The sequence below is a fragment of the Mustela nigripes genome, chromosome 13, assembly GCF_022355385.1.
Source record: "Mustela nigripes isolate SB6536 chromosome 13, MUSNIG.SB6536, whole genome shotgun sequence".
NCBI classification, from domain to species: domain Eukaryota; kingdom Metazoa; phylum Chordata; class Mammalia; order Carnivora; family Mustelidae; genus Mustela; species Mustela nigripes.
This window is the reverse complement of record NC_081569.1, coordinates 295,743-317,072: the sequence shown is the minus strand read 5'-3', so window position 1 is coordinate 317,072 and position 21,330 is coordinate 295,743. Positions and strand designations below refer to the sequence as shown.

General features: G+C 52.7%; 1 protein-coding gene across 5 annotated transcripts; it reads left to right on the top strand.

Moving 5' to 3' along the window:
- Positions 1-118: 118 nt before the first annotated feature.
- On the top strand, positions 119-20,942 carry HYKK (hydroxylysine kinase). 5 transcript variants are annotated; one of them, XM_059371370.1, is made up of 5 exons: positions 119-202; positions 6,133-6,501; positions 6,989-7,128; positions 11,256-11,439; positions 18,622-20,942. In XM_059371370.1, the coding sequence occupies exons 2-5, from the start codon at positions 6,156-6,158 to the stop codon at positions 19,080-19,082; spliced, it is 1,131 nt and encodes a 376-aa protein (XP_059227353.1). In that variant the 5' UTR covers positions 119-202; positions 6,133-6,155; the 3' UTR covers positions 19,083-20,942. The 5 variants fall into 5 exon arrangements, with proteins under 5 accessions (XP_059227353.1, XP_059227351.1, XP_059227350.1 ...); XM_059371368.1 differs by lacking the exon at positions 119-202 and adding an exon at positions 2,188-2,278; XM_059371367.1 differs by lacking the exon at positions 119-202 and adding an exon at positions 4,548-4,885.
- Positions 20,943-21,330: the final 388 nt, after the last annotated feature.

Here is a 21,330-nt window from a genome sequence, read left to right as displayed (position 1 = left end):
AAAATCTGCTATTCATAAACCAAGGCTGGTACAATATTAAGAATTGTCTGAATATTTCAGTTTCGTGTTCTGTGAAGTGTGAGTTCCAGAGGCTCGTGCTGGCGGGGCTAGGAGAACACTGGCGTCCAGGACGTACCCTCCATCCTGACGTGTGGTTCCAGCTCTCACTTGAGGCCAGTTCGGGGTTTTAGTTATGAATGAGGTGGGCCACAGCCTATTTGTTTTGATCTGCTGTGAGTTGTCTGATCCATTTTCCAAAACACCAGACTAAAAAAGCTTGTGTTTAGTGTGATTTCGAAATTGAAACAGCTCTTACACCTGTCTGGTCCCTACAGAATTTGCGTGTATGGTGACAATGACGTCATCACTGAGTTTTGAGCCTTCTAAGCAGCCTGCAGGAGTTGCAGGAGCGCGCAGATGGGCCGTCCCATGTCGCAGGCGAGCTCACCGGCTCAGCTGCAAGGGGTCCGGCTCCTTTTCCTACAGGGGTGCATCACTGAGCTCTGAGAGCCAGCGGTGTGTCCCAGGTGGCCAGGTGGGGGCGGGAAACAACCCTTAATCCCACCGTGGTATGACCTTTCTTACCAGATTGGTGCTTTTTTCATTAGGATATCCAGTATTGGTGTTTTGAGGAGAAACATAATTCAGCGTGTGCTACAAGCCTTAGAAAAGTTCATTCTCTTGGACTCAGTCCTGTGACTGAGCAGTGTCTCTTAAGGACATAATTAGAAAAACTCAAAAGATGTATTTGTGAGGATATTATTGAAGACCGAGTTGAGCATAGAAAATGAAAGGTTGGCTCAGTCCTAGAAGCACAGTATTCCCCTGGGGAGGGGCGGCCGTGGCTGGGGCCGGTGGCTGGGGCTGCTGCCCCCTGACCCATGCACCCCTGCCTTGGACTCTCCCATGGGGACCCCAGCAGAGGGGCGGCTGTGGATGGGGACAGGGTGCATGGCTGTAGCCCCCTCACCTGTGCCTCCTTGTTTTCCTGCCTCTCCCATCTCCAGCCCCTCTAAGTTTCAGCTTCACGCCGGGGGTAGAGATTACTTAAAAATGAAAGGGCAGGTTACCTAACAGTCTGTGTGAAGAAGGCTCTGTGGGCGGAAAGGGGCACTATGGACCTCCTAACCCTGCCTCTTCATCTCACCATTTCCAGGCTCAGTCTACATCCCCCCCCCCCCCCCCCCCCCCCCCCCCCGCCGCTCCCCGGCCCAGTCCACCCCCCCCCCCCCCCCACCACTGCTCTCAGTGGGAGAAGAGCAGGGAGTAGAGAAACCCACCTGGGAGTGAAGTCAGGAGCCCTCCGGGCTACAGTAAACTGAAGGCCTTAAGAGGCCAGTAGGAGTCAGATTTGGATTGTGGGAAATGGGAATGAAATTTGCTTTTGACACCCTGAAGGGATTTCCAGACAAGAAAACCCCCAGGACCTGAAAATACAGCCCTGCTCCTTGGAGATGAGAGTCCAGTAGAGAACTACGCTGACCTGACCAGGAGGCCAGGTTGACAGGGCCCTGGGGAACCTCCAGGTGTGTGTGGGGGGGTGCTGTACCCGTGGGGGGGGTCATGGACCTGCAGGGGGACGAAGGGGCCCCGACAGAACCACGGACACCGCGTCGTGGGTCAGCTCCGGCCCGCCGGGAAGTCCTGCCTGGCCCCCCGGGCCCGGGGACCCCCGCCCGGCGCGCACCCGGCGGTTTCCTGCAGTGGGGGTCTCCCCGGCCGCCCTGGCGCCCCCTGCCCCCGGATGCTGCTCGGCCCGCGGGCCTGGGAGCGAGGGGCCGCTCGGAGGTGCGGCGGCCAGGCGCGGCGGGGGCGTGTGGGCCCAGCCTCTTCGGGCCTCCTCGCGGGCGAAGGCGGCCCCGGGGACCAGGCTCCAGCGGCACCGGGACGTGCTGAACCCTGGGGCAGCCGCCGGCGGAGCCGCCGCGGGGACTGCACGCAACTGCAGGGGCCCTTCTGGAGTGGGCGGGGCGGGGTCGCGAAGAGCCAATCAGAAACAAGAAGCCCAATTACGTGGGGATGGCGGATTCTGAGTGGAGGGACCACCGAGGTGGGGGCGGGGCATGGTTGCGGAAAGCCAATCAGGAGCTGATCCCGCCGGCCGGGGCGGGTCGGCCGCGGCCCAGCCTCGCCCCCCAGTACTGTACGCTGATTGGCGGCGCGGGTTAGCGAGGGGCCAATCAGAAGTCGGGGTTCGCGAGCTCTGGCTGGCTGGGGCCGCTGCAGGATCGAGAGCCGCTGGACAGCCGTGTCGCCTCGGGATCACGGGTCGCTGCGGGTGAGCCGGCAGGGGAGAGCGGGGACCGCCCCGACAGCACTGGGGGTGCACCGGGGGGACTGTGGTGCGACTCTCCCGCAGTGGCCTGGGGACCGGGCGGAGGGGCGGCCGTGGGTGGGGACGGGGTCCGGGCCGCAGCCCCCTGACCCGTGCGCCCCGGCCCGCGACTCTCCCGTGGCGACCGGGCGGAGGGGCGGCCGTGGGTGGGGACGCGGTCCCGGGGCTGCAGCCCCCTGACCCATGAGCCCCCACCTCCTTGTTTTCCTGCCTCTGGGGTCGCCAGCCCCTGCCCGGTCCTGGAGCACCCCACTCCCCGCCCCCCACCCCATGCTCCAGCAGGAGGACCTCCAAAGCCCGCAGCCGCCCACTGTGGAGCCCTGGGCTGGGCACAGGGGTCACCGATGTTCCCTGGGCATGACCCCACTCTGCACCCGGCGAGGTCGGAGCAGGGGAATCGCGGGAGAAGGGCACTGTGCAGGGCGTCCTGAGTCGAGTCTAACCAGACTTTGTCCATCTGGCCGGGAGCGGGGAGAACCCAGAATAACTAACTGCGTTTCCACCAGGGTGTCTCAGCACAGTGCAGGGTTGAAAGTCCAGACCCCCGGGTGTGGGACAAAGTGTGTGGGATTCACGGGCTGCGAGCAGGGTTGGAGAACGTCTGCTCCCTGGATGCTTTCTCAGTCCCTTGGTAAAGCCCTCCGGCCTCAAGTGTAGCCGGACCTCCTCCGGGATTTGGATTCTCTTCCTTGTCCCTCTACACACCACAGACATCAGGGCACACACCACTGATGAACGTGTCTCTTTCCTTGTGCTCACTGACTTTGAGGAGCTGATGGTCGGTGCCGTTACTGTCATCGTCTGAGTCCTTGTGTACAAAGAAAGGCAATCTTCAGCTTGGAAAGAAAGAACCGGAGAAGCATAGGAAGTCAGAGCTGCCAGGGACTCTCAGGGTGGACCTGTCCAATCCCTACTTAGCGGAGATGTGACCAGTGCGCCCTTTCCGAGGCTCAGCAGTGCTGCTGGGATTAATGACGCTTTGTTTCTTGCAACAGAGCAACTTTCTGCCCTTGGGTTTTTTTTTTTACTGTGTAGGTAAAATACACTGGATCAGCTCAGCTCCTTTTTGTACCAGATCTTCTTTTGACGGCGAGAGCTGCCAACACTGCTCCCCTCTCCTTCAGCGGCGCCAGCCCTGTTGGACGAAGGTCTGGGAACATTTTCTAGGCTGGAAGGGAGACGGGCCTTCCCCACTTGCCTCCTAGGTTCCTTTTCTCTTTAAGGGTTTGTACTTCATATCAAATTCAGAATTACTCTGACATCCTTAACGCTTTAGGAGTTAAAAAACTGTGAATCCAATTCATGTTGGGTTTAAACCTTGCAAGTATTTTGAACTTCAAGTATTCTTACTACTGGCCTTATATCAGTTTATACACCTCCAGAAGGAATGTTAAAACTTTCTGTGAAGTCTTAAAGCCCACGTACAATGTGATAGGATATGTTGGTTCCCCCAAGTTTCAGGTGCAAGGATTATGTTTTGAAACCCCATTCAGGCTTTGTCACAGCATCTTAGTGAACAAGCCTGGAAAGCAAATACTCTGGTCAGAAAGCAAACATGGAAAGTGATTGGCAAGAACACAGTGACTGTGACAGGTGGTAGAAACTGGCCCGTGGCGGGAGCGGCTGGCTGCAGGCTTCTGAGGGGAGAGAAGTCACTTTGGAAAGAGGATCTATAGGAAGGCAGGGAGGAAGAGAATGGCATTTAAGGCGAGTATTCTTTTTTTTTTTTTTTTTAAAGATTTTATTCATTTGACACAGAGGGAGCAGTGGGCAAGAGAAGCAGGCTCTCTACTGAGCAAGGAGCCCGATGTGGGACTTGATCCCAGGACCCCAGGACCATGGCTGGAGCTGTGCACCCAGAAGTCCCTAGGCTAAAATTCTTGTCATCACTTGAGGCATCAGGCATAGACTTGGGACTGTGGTGGGGAGGGTTTCCTATGGGAGAGCCCCAGTGTGCCTCTCTGAATTTTATCCCCGTCTCCTCACTGGAGTGAGGTGAGCTCTGGCTTTCATAGATCCGAAGTGATTAGACGTTCGTGGGCATAGTGTGATCTGGGGAGCTCCGAGAAGGTCCTAAGGCCCCACCCTCAGCCCCTTGTCCTTGCCAGTCTCTCACAGGGACTTTTATTTTTTTTAAGGTTAAATTTACAAGGAGTGAGACCCACAGATCTTATCCTTAAGTTTCAAGTTTGGACGGATGTATGTATCCGTGTAAACCAAGCATCGTCGAGATCTAGACATGGCCCTCCAGAGAGCCCTCCGGAAGCGACAGCTGTTCCAGTTTCTGTAGATGAAAGCTTGCTCTTCTTGAGATGCTTCTTGTATGACGCCATCCCTTGAACCGCCATCAGGATCATGCCTGAAACGCAGCCCACCCGCAGATGTTACTCGTTACCTACAGCTTAGTATGAAGGGGGCGTTGGAAGAAAGCTATTTTGGAAAAAAAGGGAAGTGAGGATGCATGGAACTCAAACATTTGGTTCCTGAAGGCTGTTCAGAAGCTCTTCTCTGTGGTATCTGTGTCACGTAGATGCTTTTGAGGGATGCCAAGTGTGTGCTGTTTTTTTTTAAAAAAAGATATTATTTGTTTATTAGACAGAGATCACAAGTAGGCAGAGAGGCAGGCAGGGAGAGAGGAGGAAGCAGGCTCCCCGCTGAGCAGAGAGCCCGATGCGGGACTCCATCCCAGGACCCTGAGATCAGGACCTGAGCCAAAGGCAGAGGCCTAATCCATGAGCCACCCAGGCGCCCCATAGTGGTTTTTTTTTTTTTTTAAGTAAGCTCCATACCCAATGTGGAGCCACTATGGGGCTGCAACTCATGACTGTGAGATCAAGACGTAAGCTGAGATCAAGAGTCAGACACGTAACTGATGGAGCCACCCAGGCCCCCCTAGATTTTATTTTCAAGTAATCGCTGTACCCAGCATGGGGATCAAACTTACAGCCCTGAGATCAGGAGTCACACGCTCTACGCCCTGAGCCAGCTGGGCAGCCTTGTGGAACTGCTCTTCATGTTTACTTCCAGCCCTTATTCTGCTTGGCTGTAGAAAAGTGATTCTTTGCAACGTAAAGGTCAACTGAGTTCAGTGTTAATTCATACACGCCAGGGGTGTGCTTAGTTCAGGGCTCTTTGGTGTTCTCAGTTTGGTACTTACTGCCTTGTGACTTGATGTCCTGAGCAGCTTCTGAGTGTCGGACTGGGAGGGTGTTTGTGACCGTGAGCTGACATGCCTCGTGTCCCGGAGCGCCCTGGGGCATCTGCACGTGTCCTCCAGGGCTCACACCATGCCTCTCACACCAGCCCATGCTTCTGGACTGGAAGTGTGCATGGTGAGCTGGACGGTGAGGTTATGATTCAGCGGAACTGGTGGGCAACAGAGTAAGATCCCTGGATCTGAACTTATGTTTTAGCCCCAAGCTGTCCCCTCTGTCAAAGGGACAATAGCATGGGTCCGGGATCTTGGTGTGTCTCGGCAAAGTGCTCCTCCTGTCGCGACCTCAGTTTCTGCTTCTCCTGTGCTCCTCCTGTCGCGACCTCAGCCAGGAATGGGACTAGGGCGTGCCAGGGGCTTTCCTCCCTCCTGTCTGCGAGGTGAGTGTGAAAGTCATCTATGATGCAAGGATATTTATTCACCTGCCCAAACACCTCTTTCTTTATCCCGTTTACGAATTTAATTTTTCAGCTTTACGAGTGAAAATTAATAAAATATATAGAATCAGGAGTGAGCAGCATGATGGGTCTGTCTTAAGAAAAATCACTTAAGTAAACGTGTTCATTGCGTGTCCTCTTCCTAGTCGGTCTGTTTTCCCGAGACGTGATGTCACACGGAGACGATCAGCAACCCCAGGCTCTTGCGAAACCGACTTTCAGTGACGCACAAGCCTCTGCGTTAGTGGAATCGTTATTTGGGTTAAAAGTTTCCAAGATCCGGCCACTTCCCAGCTATGATGACCAGAACTTTCACGTGTACATTTCAAGTGCCAAAGATGCCGCAGATGAGCCGACAGAGTACGTCCTTAAGATAAGCAACGCCGAGTCCAGCAGGAGCCCAGAGCTGATTGAAGTGCAGAGTCACGTCAGCATGTTCCTGAGAGCCGCTGGCTTCCCGACGGCCTCCGTGCATCCCACTGCGGGAGGCCACCTCAGCTCTCTCGTGTCTGTAGGTAAGAGCCCGCCCGCTCGCCGTCACTGCATCCACATACGTTACTGCATTTGAGCTCCAAGTAGAAACACTGGGAACGGGTTAATGGCTCCGGGTATAGGCGTGGGGGACATGCAGCCTCCCCAGAGTGGAGATTGGGGGCTCTGATTCACAGGATCTGCTGTAACTCTTCCCCTCAGAAAGGACTTGACGGGGGCACCTGGGGGCTCAGGTCGTGATCCCAGGGTCTTGATCTCGGGGTCACAGGTGACCTGGGGCACCCCGCTTCCCAGTCCTGCACGTCCTCTGAATCCTGGGGCCACCGAACAGTCATGTGTGCGTGGCTGGCTCTGGGACCCTCAGGTCCGTCCACCCGTCCTGTGGACCCCGTGAAGCCTGTGTGTTGCTCCTTTCCTGTGACATCTGTGGTTCTCCTGGTCGTAATGACCGAGCAGGACAGCCCCGGCCATCTCCCTGAGACGTGACGGCATGTGCTTGCGTCCATGCAGATGGCAGCTCTGGAGTCGCAGGCTACCTGCTGAGGCTGCTGTCCTACCTCCCGGGGACGCCTGTGGCCGAGGTCCCCAGCAGCCCCCAGCTGCTGTACGAGGTCGGGAGGCTCGCCGGCAAACTGGATGAGACCCTGCAGGTAGGACGTGGGGCTTTGCTTGCTTCTAGGACCTGCGTACTTGTTGAGTTGTGGTCTGTTTCAGTTAACAAACCCAGGGCCAGACTCCCTTTCTCCTCCCAGTGCCGCCTGTGGGCTGTTAGGAGGGACTAGGGCCGCTGCTATGGGCACTTCTTGACCGCGAGGCCTCTTTCCGCCAGCCCTGCGCCTCGCGGGAGTGTGGGCAGAATTGCCTGCGTTTCCAGGCGGCCCCTACACTCTTGGTGCCGCTCCCGGAAGACTGTCCGTATTTGCAGAGTGGGCCCCACACTGTCCGGCCAGCGAGCGAGCTGCCGCGGGAGCCGGAGGCCTGGGCGGACGTGTGTCTGTGTGGTGGTGGAAATGGTACTGTGAATGACGAGTGTGCCCTGCAGCCGCCCACAGCACGTGTGTACGTGCCCCTCGGCCGTGCCCGGCTCCGGGAGAAGAGGACGGGCTCGCCCGTCCCAGAGGAATATGCTGGGGCCGGGGGTGGGGGGCGGCACGCATGCTCAGAGGTGGTCTGCACCGCGTGGTCTGCATGAGGAAAACACCTCCAGGACCCCCCGCTGAGTCCTGCTTATGCCACAGGCCACGCGCCTCTGTGGCCCGGCCGCCCCGCCCCCACCGTGACTGTCCTCACTCACCACGGTTGCCTCCCTGTGGTCAGGCTCCTTCTCCCATTTACTCTTTGTGCCGATTCAGAGGTACTTTCTACAACTACAAATCCAACCACGGAGCCTGTCAGTGGCTTCTTGCTGCTTCGATGTGGAGGCCAAGGTCCCCGTGTGAGGCCCCGCATGCCCCGTCCTGCCTGTGTCCCCACAGGGCCTCCGTCCGTCCGTTCGTCCTTCTCCCCATCACTCCTCGTGGATCCCCGACGGGCCACTCTATCTCACGCAGCTTCGCGTGCGTCTTCACACGTGCCACTTTCCGAGCCACCGGGACCCTTCCCCGTGCAGCCAGACTCCCTCGGGCGCTGCGCTCTGGGAAATGCCCCCTGGACCCCTCTCTTCCCGAGCTGCGCATAAACGATCCCTCGTTCCTCTTGCGACTTCTGAACTCCGACCTCCTGTCGCTGGCCTCGCCGAGCAGCGTCCTGGCCACCTATGCCCCGTAACAGACCATCTCCAAACTGACGCCTTCAGACGTGGATTTATTTCTCATGCATTTGTGGGTCAGGGTGTGGATGGGGCCACATATGCAGCCGCACTCAGCAGGGTGCTGGGCCGGGGGCTCTGTGGTTCTCCTCCACATGGGCTCTCGTCCCCAGGACGGCCCCGCGTCCTCACCACAAGGCAGCTGGTTGCCGAGAGAACAAGATGGGGACAAAATTGGAGACGGATGCTTGTCAGATTATGAGATACATTGTCGTGTATGACACGAAAGGGTTTAGGAAGCTTGGAGGGCTTTTATTTTTACTTCCTGGGGTTTTTTTTAGTTTAAATTAAGTTAAGATGTGATGTATTATTGGCTTCAGAGGTAGAGGTCAGGGATTCATCAGTCGCATGTGACAGCCGCGTTCGTCACCTCATGTGCCCTCGCCTGGAGGGTCTTCAAACGGGCACAGATCGCGACATTGCGGCACTCCGTGGACCAGTGCGGCAGACAGGCTGGCAGAGAGCCGGAGTGGGCGGAGCGTGTCTAGGAAGCGAAGGAAGCATCAGAGAGAGGCTGACTGAGGGCCGGAACCCACGGAAGGTTCAAGATACATGTTGGAGACGGAGCCAGCCGGATTTGGTGATTGATTTAATGTTCTGCGATGGGACACGGAGGGGCTGAGGAAGACATGGGCTCTAACATGTTTGCTGGGACCCGGCGCCGCACACAGGACAGCAGTCTCCCCTGACGTCGGTCACGAGGGAGCCCTGTGCCGCTGGGGAAAGCTCGCCAGCCTCCGCGGACCTCACACTGTGCCCCCTCATGGCTCCTGGTGTCCTTCCCTGTGGCTGCTGCTTTAGAAGAGTCACGGAGCCTTAGTGGGAGCTCAGTGAGAGAAGGGCCGGGGCACCCCAGCCGTGGGACGGAGGAGGGTCCCATGTCCTCTGTCCCAGAGCCCCTGGGGCTGAGCGGGAGACTTCCTGTGTGCCTTCTGTCCCCGTGTGCCGTGCAGGCGTGTCTGGTAGGCCGGGGAGGTGAGGTCTGGCTGGTTTTCCCATCTGACAGCCTGTGCCCCTCCCCTGGGATGTTTGCATTTAACATAGTCATGCCGTGGCCCCTGAACTCTGGCTCGGACGCCCAGGAGCCGGAGCTGCGACGCTCACGCTCGGCGAATCTGTACCGGGCACCCGTTAGGTGTGAGGTCTTAATTCATTCTATTCTTTCCGGTCTTCGTTCGTCAAATGACTGCGCGGCTGGTGCTGGCACTCGGATTTTACTGCGAAGGAAACATCTGCAATATTAAGCGGAAAAGCCTGTTGAGACCCTGCTGTGTCTGACCTTGGGGCCAGGTCCTGTCCCGCTCCTCCTGCTGGAGCCCAGGCCCTTTCCCTTGGGGTGCGTGGCCGGCAGCACCCTGTTTTAGGAGCCGGCCCAGAGCCCTCCCCGGGTGGACCATGGCTCCGTCTGTTGTGCTCTTTACAACGAAAAGGAAGAAGAATGCCCGGTAAACTTTCCAGTGTTCTGAACAGGGTCAGCGTTCTTTCTCTCCTGTACCTTGTCCACTCGTACCTGCAGTCCTGTCCCCCAGGGGCATGGCTTCTAGCAGCATTGTCATGCCGAACGTTCCTGTGACCGGGAGTGGCCCTTGGCACGTCACGCCATCAGGAGGGTCCGACCGTGTCCCGTGAGGGTAACTGGGCACTGCGAGCTTGACTCTGCCAGGAGGACACTCTGGGGGGCAGGACCGCCGTCTGGGACTGTGCGGCAGCCGGTCAGGTGGGAGACGGCCTGACGTCATCACTGGAACCAGGGTCGGGGACACGGGGCAGAGACAGCTCAGCTTGGCACCGTGAAGCCCGCAGAGCCGCTTCAAACGCCCGCAGAGCGCCCCCGTGAGAGGTGCTCTGACCAAGGCTACTTAGCAAGTCTGTGGTGGTGACAGTGTAGCCTGGGGGGTCCAAACTCCAGGCCTCAAGAGTGGATGGCAAAATCCACTAAGAGGAATGTTTTTAAAGAAGTAGAATAAAATCCAAAACCCAGCATACGTTCCACGGGCTGGTCCACGTGCTGCTGACGGAGGCCTGTCTCCTGGGCTGCCCTCGACAGGGCTGTCTCGCTTGAGACGTCACGCCCAACAGACAGAAGGCCCCTCAGCACCCCCTCAGCCCATGAGTAGTGACTTCCCTCCTTATCCTGGACTCAGTTTCCCCTTCTGTGCAGTGATGGGCAGAGCTGTTTCGAACTCCATATAGAGTGGCTCAAGGCTAAAGGCCCTGGAATTCTAGAATTTTCTATCCTGGGAACATTCATTTATTCAGCAACGGTCGCTGGAGCCGCGTGTTCTGTGAGCCGGGCACCATGGTAGGTGCGGGAACGTGGAGTGAGCAGACGGACCAACCCGGAGTGCGGCCCTTGCAGGAGCTTCCGTTCCCACGAGGCTGGAGAGTAAGGCCAGAGGGTGAGCTCCGGAGAGCGGTAGCCGCCCGTGCTGTGGGCTCGCGGGGAAGACATCAGCGCGGGAGGGGCAGGCAGGACCGGAGGGGGCTGACGTTTCGGGTGCAGTGGCCGGGGGGCCTCCCACAGAAGGAGCTGGTGGACGTTCACGGCCTGGCTGTGTGTCCGGGGGAGCAGGGAACGCAGAGGCCGTGAGGTGGGGGTGTGCAGGTGCGGTCCTGCCCCCTGGGAGGCCTCTGTGGCTGCAGGAGAGTCCGTGAACATAGTAGAAGGTGAGGTCAGAGGTCACGGCGGGGGGCAGGCCGTCGGGGTCAGCAGAGTTCTTTCTCCCGGCCTCCAGCACCCGCCGGGGGCTCCAGGAAGTCCCCCTCAGCTACGGTGAGATAGGGACGTGCCCTCAGAACGACGACTCCTGGTCAGCTGTGCCCGTGGGGGGTTAACGGAGTGTGTCGGTGAGCGCGGGGGCGCCGCGGGCCCCTTGGACGGAGCCTGGGAGGGCGGTCTCTCGCCCACCAGCCCTCCCTCGTGGCCGCTCTACCCGTCCAGACTCTCAGTGTTCCTTGTCTTCCGTTTAGAAATTCCGTCACCCGAAGTTAAGTCATCTTCGTCGGGAGAACTTCATTTGGAATCTGAAAAACGTCCCCCTTCTGGAGAAGTACCTGGACGCCTTGGGCCAGAGCCGAAAGCGGGAGATTGTCGTACAGGTCATCCAGCTGTTCAAGGACGAGATCCTGCCCAAACTATGTCACTTCCGAGAGTGTGAGTACCCCCGATCGGGGAAGTGTTTTGCTTGCTGTTTACACTGGCATGTTGAGAGCCTCAGAAGAGCGTGGGCATACGACTCAGTTTCACCAAGTCTCAGAATGTAGCCAAGCTTGCTCCTGGTGCTTTAAAGAACAGTACTTCTACCTCCCTTAAAATTGCCACATTTGAGATCCTCTCCAGACCTTACGGGATCACACCTTCCCCTCCCTACTGAATTCGTACTCACGACATACAGATTCATAAATGAGGGGCTGTGACATTCTGCATGTTTCCCACTGTTAGATGCTATCAGATGGTCTTCAAGTTCTGGCACCTGCTTTTCTCCGTCCGACTGATCATTTCCTATGGGTAGTTCTAGCGCATTTCACCCATTGTTGTGCTGAGTAGTACCCCTTACTACTCAGGTATGCACCACCCTTTATTTCAATGTACCGTGCTATTTTGAGTCTCTTCTCTTGTCGATGGAATTTTAGGTTGGTTTTTGTTGTTGTTCTGTCGTGGGGTTCCAGTGAGCATGCTAGTGTGTACCTCCTTATGGATGTGGGCGACAGTTTCTCCAGGTGGAAGCAGCCTTTGACGGGGCATGAAGCACGGGTCGGAGGACCAGGCAGGAAGGGGCACTTGCAGAAGCCTGATGAAGGCAGCAGCCTCCCTCCTGCCTCTGCTTTCAGTAGGGCCCAGCTCTGGCTGCCGTTACAAGGTATGGAGACGAGGTGGGGGGCTTCCTACAGTTCTGGAGGCTGGAAATGTGAGGTCCAGGTACCAGCACGCTCCGTTTCTTTCCCAGGCCCAGACACCTTCTCTCCGCGTCCCCACGTGGTGGACAGAGAGCGCTGCGCTCTCCCTCAGTGTCTCTTCTTAGAAGGGCACTAATCCCTCCATGAGGGCCCCACCCTCATGGTGCATCTAAACCCCATTACCTCCCAAAGACCCCCAGCTCCAAACACCACCACGCTGGTCGGTGGGCTTCAACGTGTCGGCTGTGGGGGGCCATCACAACTCCATCCGCAGCGTTTACTTTGTGTAAACATAGCGCAAGGCCGTAGCATAAAAACAGAGTTGACTTCCCCCATCAAACCAGCACCCTCCGCTCAGCTTCACGTCGTGAAAATGGTATCCACCATTCACTCGCTGATCTCGCCGAAAACCTGGGAGTTGGCAGCCTTGACTTTGTTCTTTGTCACACGCTTCACATGCACTCGGATTCTCCTGGTTCCCGTTTCACTTTCCCAGCTTTACTGCTCCGCCGGTCCTCACTACCCTCAGTTCTCGTCTCTGTTACCGGGTGCGCGGCCCCACACGCACTGAGGTAGGACTGCTGGGCCATAGGACAGGTCTATGTGCCGCGTGACGAGACGCTGGCACACGGCTTTCCGGGGTGCCTGTGTGCCTGTGCGCTGCTGTTAGCAGAGGCTGCGCGTGTCCACCGCTCCCCACCCATGGTGTCCTCACAGTCTGACCCTCGCCAGTCCCGTAGGAAACAGCGATTCCTTCGGTTTTGCTCTGCAGTTCCCCATGTATTGGCCATTTGGATAAACTCTTTCGTGAAGTGCCTCGTCAAGTCTTTAGTCAGTTTTTCAACTGGGATTTCCTTCTCATTGATTTTAGAGGTTCCAGATAGTTCCTGGATATAGTTCCTTTGTTGGTTATATGTGTTGCAAATATTTTGTTCCGTTCTGCCTTTTTGCTTTCTCTATGATGTGTTTTGATCAATGGTCCTGAATTTCTTGGTTTCAGGTATATCCGTCTTCTGCTCCTTGGTTAGTGTTTTGTGCCTTGGGCAGACATTTTTCCGTACCTTACGGTCCCGAAGATATTCTCCTGCATTATCTTACTAAAGCGTTACAGTTTTTCCCCTTCATTATATAAACTGTCTGAAATTTCTATATAAACTGTCTATAAACTGTCTGAAATTTACATATGGTGTAAATTTTTCTGGTGGTTGGTAACTTTTTCTCCAGCATTTATTAAAAAGCCATCTTTACTCCCTTGGCTTCACAGTACCACCTCTGCTATAAACCAAATGCCTGGGGGCTCTCTGTGCCTGTTTCCTTTGCTCTTCTCTGCTCCAGCACCGCACTGTGTGTCAGCTCGGCAGGGTTATGCTGCAGTGACAAGTGGCCCGTAGGGTACTGGGTACTGTGCACTGTGGTAGCAGAGCTACTTCTGACTCCAGCGGCCTCTCCAGCGTGGACTGTCTTGGGTTCTGCTCTGCGGACTCTCACGCTGGGACCGAGATGCGTGGGACGGAGTGCTGCTGTAGCTGGGGAAGGGGAAGCTGGACACGGTACGTGTCTCTTGCATCTCTGCCCTGAAGTGATGTCGCTTCTGTTCAGTTCAAAGGGCCAGAAAGTCACCTGGCCACACACAACTTCTTGAGGAGCAGAGAAGTGCAACCCAGCATGTGCCTGGAGGGAACGTAGCTGGAATATTTGTGGGTGTTTCTAAAGATTACCACACTATCTTAATTTTTTAAACTTTTAAGGTCTTGTAGCAGGTAGAACATGGCCACCTTCTGTGGCCAAGAACACCTTCTTCTTCTCTCATAAGAGGGTCTTGGCTATTTTGGGTTCTTTTTACTTTAAGTACGTATCAATTTTGGAATCAGCGTGTCATATTTTTACAAATTTTTGTTAAGATTTTAGTTAGGTTTGGATGGAATCTCCATATAAATTTGGAGGAAATAGGTAGGATAGCTTTTTTACACTTTTTTATACTTGTTTATGTTACACTTTGAAGAGCAAGGAATCTAATCATGGGCCCGTCTCTGCACTTACAGAGATCTGTAGAAGATGGTTCTTAGTACCCTTCTGATGTGGATTTCTCCTGTAGCTGCACTGTGGGTGGGGAGCACGGGACCCATTGGCGCTGCCTGGGAGAGCTTCTTCACGGGTGGAAGTGCTCTGTGTCCGCGTGGTCCATCGCAGTAGCTTCTAGCCGCCACGGAGCAGCTGCAGTGGGGCTGGTACCACTAAGGAGCCAGAGCCTCGTTTTATTTAATCTGAATGACTGTGAATGACGTCACATGGCCAACGACTACCGTGTGGGACAGAGCAGCTTTACGTGACTTCAGGACTCCCAAATTTGTTAAGATTTACTCGATGAAGCCGCATTTGGTAAAGTTAAAAAATAGTCCGTGTGTGCTGAAAAAGAAAGTGTGTTCTGTGGTTGTTGGGTGCAGTTATGTATATGTTAGTCGGTCAAGCTCGTCGCCCTGTTGTCTAAATTCTCTATTTACGGATATTTTTGTCTGTGTGTTCTAACAATTATTGACAAGTGTATTTTAAGTCTCTCACTGTGATTGTGGATTTCCTGTACTTTTTGTGTATCTCTGTCAAAGTGTGCTTTGTGTATTTTCAGGCAACGTGCACATAAAATTAGGATTGTTACCTTACTAGCGAACTGAAGCTTTCGTCGATACAGTTTCTCTCTTTACTCTGCCTCAGTGTCCGCTCCCTGGGATACCGTACAGTTGTGCGATCCTGTCCTGTACTCTCGCCTCTGTCTGTTCCAGTTCTTTCTTTTCTTCTACTCCTCTTCTTTTGACGTCATCGTTTTGGAGGTCATTCTTTTCGTGACTGTATTTCTTTCTGTCCAGAAGTTTGGGAGCTGTATTCCGTCATATATGACCCTGACTCATCAAAGTGTCGTGTGATCCCAGACAACATAGGGACCTAAAGATACCTTGAGTGCATTTATGTCTGTCCTGGCTTATAAGCCACTGATTTGGTAAGCGTGGTGAACATACTTGGGGCCTCCAGAAGACAACGCTACTGTTGTTTCATAGTCAGGTTTGTTTACATTTACTTGTGTGTTGGTTTTCTCTCCTCCAGCCTCAAGCTTCCTGCCTGGCCTCATTTTGTTCCTACCTAGAACACATCCCCTAGCATGTTCTCCAGTCTGGTTCTCTAACGGTGAACTCTCTGATGTCACCTGTCTGAAAATGCTTTTGTTTTCTCTTCATCCTTGAAGGATATTTTCACAGCCTATAGGACTCTAGGTTTTGGGGTTTTGGGATTTTAGGTTCCACTCTCTCCTAGCTTCTCCATTCCTGCTGAGAGGTCAACTGTTGGTCTGCAGCCTTTGAAGACCACCTGCCTTTTTCCCTTTGGGGTTCTTGTAGGATGTTCTCTTTTTCTTAAATGATTTTTTTCTTAATATGCTTGGGTTTCTCAAACCTGTATATGGATATTGTCTTTCATCAGGTGTGGGAGCTTCTTGCCCAGCCCCATTCTCTTTCCTTCTTTTGGGCTCCCATTAAGTTCACGTTCACTCTTCTCACTGAGTATCCTGTGTGTCCCTTCTCGTGTGTGTGTGTGTGTGTGTGTGTGTGTGTGTGTGTATGTGTTTCGTATTTTTCTGTGCCTATGCTGCATTTTAGATATTTCTCTACCATGTCCTCTAGTTTATTGATTCTTTCTTAAGTTATGTCTAGTCTGTTATAGCCACCCACTGCATTCTTCTCTCATTATGTTTTCCAGTTTTAGAAGTTCTTTTTTTTTTTAAGATTTTTATTTCTTTATTTGACAGACAGAGATCACAAATAGGCAGAGAGAGAGGGGTGGGGGGAAGCGGGCTCCCTGCTGAGCAGAGAGCCCGATGCGGGGCTCGATCCCAGGACCCTGAGATCATGACCTGAGCTGAAGGCAGAGGCTTTAACCCACTGAGCCACTCAGGCACCCCTAGAAGTTCTTTTTAAATTAAAAAGTGTTTTACATTATTTTTTGTTCCCATATAGTTACCATACAGTGTCACATTAGTTCAGCTGTACGATACAGTGATGCACCATTTCCACGTATGACTCAGCGCTCATCACCGTAAGCGCACTTGTCAGCCCCTATCACCTGCCTCCTAGAAGTTCTTCCAGTTATTTTTCTAGAGTCACTACCTCGTGTCCAGAGAACATACTGTATATCAGCACGCAAGGAAATCAGGCACCATGAGCAAGAGCCAAAAGAAGCTCATTTGAGGGGCCTCCGGCCAGCTGAGTCCATAGAACACATGACTCTTGATCTCAGGGTGGTGAGTTCAAGCCCCATGTTGGGTGTAGAGAGGATTTAAAAAACAAAAAATCTTAAAAAAAGAAACTAACTCAAAACTGAACCGAAGACTCTGGTAACCAGAATGACTGCTCTGTCCTCCTGCCTCTCTGGACCTGGCCATGTGAGCAGTGGGTTGAGAGCAGACTTGCCATCCTTTTGTGAGTTCGGATGGTTTTTCCCTTTCACGTCATGTCACGTCACGGCCTTTCATGTCCTGTGGTGAGCCTTCTCCCGCACCCAGCAGGCAGCACGTCCAGTTCCTGTTCCCCTAAGGGGTAAAGCACATTGCCGACCTGGAACACCGTCCACAGACCCGAGGTTGCGTTCCTGCTCATTGCATTTCTGTTCTGTGTTTTATATAAGTCGATCTTGTTCTTGAGGTTGGCTCTATATTTTCTCTTCTTATTTTTGTCATTACTATGTATATTATACACAGGAGGCTTATCAGAGAACTCACTCACTCTGCCATCTTGATCAGAATGCCTTCTCTTTCTTTAATTCTCAAATTCAACAACTTTTGTCATTTTCCCCCCAGGCATTGAATAGCTCTATCATTTTTTGATAGGCCAGTAGACAAGGGATAGAAGCAATAAAATGCTTGCTTAAGTACAGATTGCATGCTTGAAGAAACGTAACTCAGTGGTTCTAAAATCCCATTTGATTGCATAAGATGTACCATTCCTTCACCTCTGAGGAGGAAGAAACCTTGCCAATGAGACTGTGACATGGCGTCCATTGTATCATGCGTCCCAGTTTCACAGATGTGTAGTTCAGAATCTGTGGTTTACAAAAATGTTCATTGTTTCTGCATGTCACCCACTGGGCTAAATTACTTAAACACGAGTTACGTGATCCCAAGTCACCTAGAAGAAATTGCCATCGTACTCAGGAGTGGATGTTACTTTCTATCACGCACTTACGGGAAAGTACGTGACTCACCGCTTCATGCTCCTGGACGTCCCTGTGTCTCCCTAATCCTTAGCCAGGGTTTTAAATCAGAATTTCTCAGACTGTTCCTGAGGGAAGACAAGTGTGGTTTTTCCCCAGCGCCTGCTGCGTGGTCCTGCCATTTGTGTCTGGGTCACACCCTGCACTGCACACGACTGACTGTGGGAGTCCGGTAACACCAACCTGGTCTGTATTCTTAATGACATGCACAATCACACTCTTAGATGACAAATTGCTATAAACACTCTCAGTCTTTTCTAAACATGCTCAATGTCTGTTTTTATCTCATACACACTAGTGAGAGTTTGTGGACCATCAGTGACCACAGACCCCCACTTTGACTGGTACTGACTTGAGATGTCTGTGTCTAATCTAGTAATCAAAGGACTGAGACAACTCACAATTATTTGTCATCAGACTTCCTTTTTTTTTTTTTTAGAAATCCTAGGTTAAAATACACATCTGGCCCATTCTAGGACTCTTGGCTTTTTCTTATTATTTTTCCTTTTTAAAAAATTTATTTTTTAAGCCCTCTCTACGTCCAACACGGGGCTTGAATTCACAACCCCAAAATCAAGAGTTGTACACTCCACTGACGAGTCAGCCAGTCTCCGTTAGGACCCTTTGTTTTGTACGATAATGTGAATATACGTTTATTCCTTTTTTTTTTTTTTTTTTAAAGATTTTATTTATTTGTCAGAGAGAGAGAGGGAGAGCAAGCGGGCACAGGCAGACAGAATGGCAGACAGAGGCAGACAGAGGCAGAGGGAGAAGCAGGCTCCCTGCGGAGCAAGGAGCCCGATGTGGGACTTGATCCCAGGACGCTGGGATCATGACCTGAGCCGAAGGCAGCTGCTTAACCAACTGAGCCACCCAGGCGTCCCACGTTTATTCCTTTTGAACACTCTCCGTTCATTCTGCCAGCAGTCAGAACCAGGTGTTTGCAGCGGCCAGCCTGCATCCTCTAGCCTCATACTGATCAGAAGTAAAGCAAATACAACCACTAAAATTAACTGCTTTTTTTTTCCCTTTCAGAGAAAATTCTTTTATTTCAGGCAAAATAGGGTTTGACTCTCCCTCTGGACTGCTTGTCACAGCTGAGTGGTGATGCCCCAGGAACAGGAAACGGACATAGAAGGAGCTGGGAATTTCATGTTTGCCCATGGCTTGATTTTTCTCCTTGTAGGTGTCAATCATGGAGATCTTAATGACCATAATATTTTAGTGGAGCCCAGCAAGTCAGCCTTTGGTGATGCCGTGTACCACGTGTCTGGCATTCTGGACTTCGGTGACATGAGCTACGGCTACTACGTGTTCGAAGTGGCCGTCACCATCATGTACATGATGATTGAGAGCGAGAGGCCGCTGCATGTGGGAGGTCACGTCCTTGCGGGCTTTGAGAGCGTCATCCCGCTGACACCCGTGGAGAGGAGCGCCTTGTTTCTGCTCGTGTGCGGGCGCTTTTGCCAGTCCCTGGTCATCGCGGCGCACTCTTGCCAGCTACACCCAGAGAACAAGGACTATCTCATGATCACTGCGAAAACCGGCTGGAAGCGCTTGCAAGAGATGCTTGACATGGGCCGGATGGCTGTGGAGGAAATCTGGTTTGAAACTGCCAGGTCCTATGACTCGGGGGTCTCCATGTGACTCAGGGAACCTTCACGTGAGCTCCGATCGTGGAAAACCCAAGGGGACCAAATCAAATTCCATGAAGGTTTTTCCTGTTCGGTGAGAAATGAACTCGTGGAAGAGACCAGCCTGTGGAACCACGAAGGCCTTCAAGCGATCTCAGGACCGCTATTTACATTGGATGCAAGTGCCCGCGAGCAGGTGCGTCCCTCTGGGGTCCAGCTTGCCTCGTGGGTAGAACATGCAGAAGGGTGGTTTTGACTCAGATCATCTCTCAAGGACTATCCAGCCCTGAGCTCAGTGACTGTGCTGAACGTTAAAAGGAACACACGTGTATGGATAGATTCACGTATTTTAAATAATTGGGTGTAACACAGGGACCTGGTTAACATAGACCCAGTTCCGTGAAGCCTCCTCCCGTCCCCCCGCTTTGCTGAAACCCCGCTGTGCTCTGTCTTCGTTGTGGCACGTCACTTGGTATCATGGATTATGGCTATCACGTGGGAGCTCTTGGAGGGCAGAGACTACGTCAAAGTATTTTTTTCTCTTGTCCCTTTTTTAATACAGCGCTTTCCTCATGGTTTCCAAAGATATTTGCAAAATGAACATATGCTATGAGAAAGGTGTGAGAAGGCACAGACTAAGAGGCAGCAGTGTTCGTAAGAAGGGTTCACATGCTTCAGAGGGCAGCAGTTGAAACTGGGCCTGGATGGTACTGGACCTGCCCAGAAGCCAAGGGAGACCTCCGGGCAAGGCTGCAGACTCCTGAGTGAGGGGCCCGAACATCACTTCGTTTTCAGCTTGAGACTAAGAGGGTCTCTCAGCAGATACTGCAAAACAGCCATCGCTTCTCCATCTGTGGAGTGGACTCATGAGATGAAATTCAGGTGTGGTTGGTAGGGATATATGATGAATAACAAAGACACTCCTCTTACTCTACCATTCAGGGGATTACGAGGGTTTTAGAGCAGAAGGAAACCCAAACCTATATTTATTATATCACAGTATTTTACATGCATTGTCTCATTTAATCTCCACAACAAACCCATGAGGAAGTAGTGCTGTGATCAATCCCCATTTTCTCACAGAAGAATTTGCTTACAGAGCCAGGGTCCCATTCCTCCCTTCTCTCACCCTCCGTGCATGCACATGTGAACACATCTGTGTTAGAATCAGACGAGATCACTCACATGAAAACACTTATGCTTCTGAAATTTAAGGCATTGTATATATTTTTAATAAAGATTTCATCATTATTTTTTAAAAGTAACCTCTCCCCGCAACTTGAGGCTTGAGCCCTCAACACCAACATCAAACCGACTGAGCCAGCCACGCGCCCCAATTGTTTTTTTTTTTTAATCTAGCTTGACCATTCCAGAAATTGGGGACCAGAAAAAGGAACGGAATTGTGGATTTCACTCCCAGACCACCGTTCATTCTCTTGAACCACGAAACTCTACCGATCTCCTTCTTAATTGCTCCTGCAAACATGGGTTCTCCTTCACCGAGTTCCTAATGCAGATGTTGCTGGCCATGATCTTGATGTTTAAGTACGTACGGGCTTGCGTTGATAGTGTACTACTTGGTGTCCGTCCTTGCTTATCTCCAGTCAGTTCCCTGTAGTTTTAAACTCTGGTGGCATAGGGCTGCCTGGCCGGCTCAGTCGGTGGAGCCTGTAACTCTTGATCTCAGGGTCATGAGTTTGAGCCCCACATTGGATGTAGAAATTTTTAAAAAAATAGATAAACTTAAAAACAACAACAACAACCATGTCTTTGATGGCATAAATCGAATAGTATTCATTTTCTGTTGTTAGCTCCATGCCAGGCCCCTGGCACCCCCTTAATAAACTGCTGGAATAAATGCATTTCTACAAGAGCCAATCCCTGGTCCTTTCATCCACGGAGGGGAAAGCCCAGTTCTAGATTTGAGGATCAATACCAAATGCACAGCAAAGACTCTGCTCTTGCTTTTTCTGTCCAGGCTCTTGTCCCCTCCAGGCTACAGAAGCACCTTACTTTCTGGTATTCTTATCCTTAAGCTCTCCAACCTAGCTCCATCCTTTTAGAGACAGATTAAAAACTCCATCTGCATATTGCCGTGTGACAATTTCACCAAAAACTTAGTGGCTTAAGTCTCAGTCATTAGCATCTCATGGATTCTGCAGATAGAAACTCAGGCACCAGGGCAGCTGGTCTCTGCTCCCCAAACGCTTGGGCCTCTGTGATCTTGGGATTGGGGGAAAATCAGTGAGGATATCAGCAGT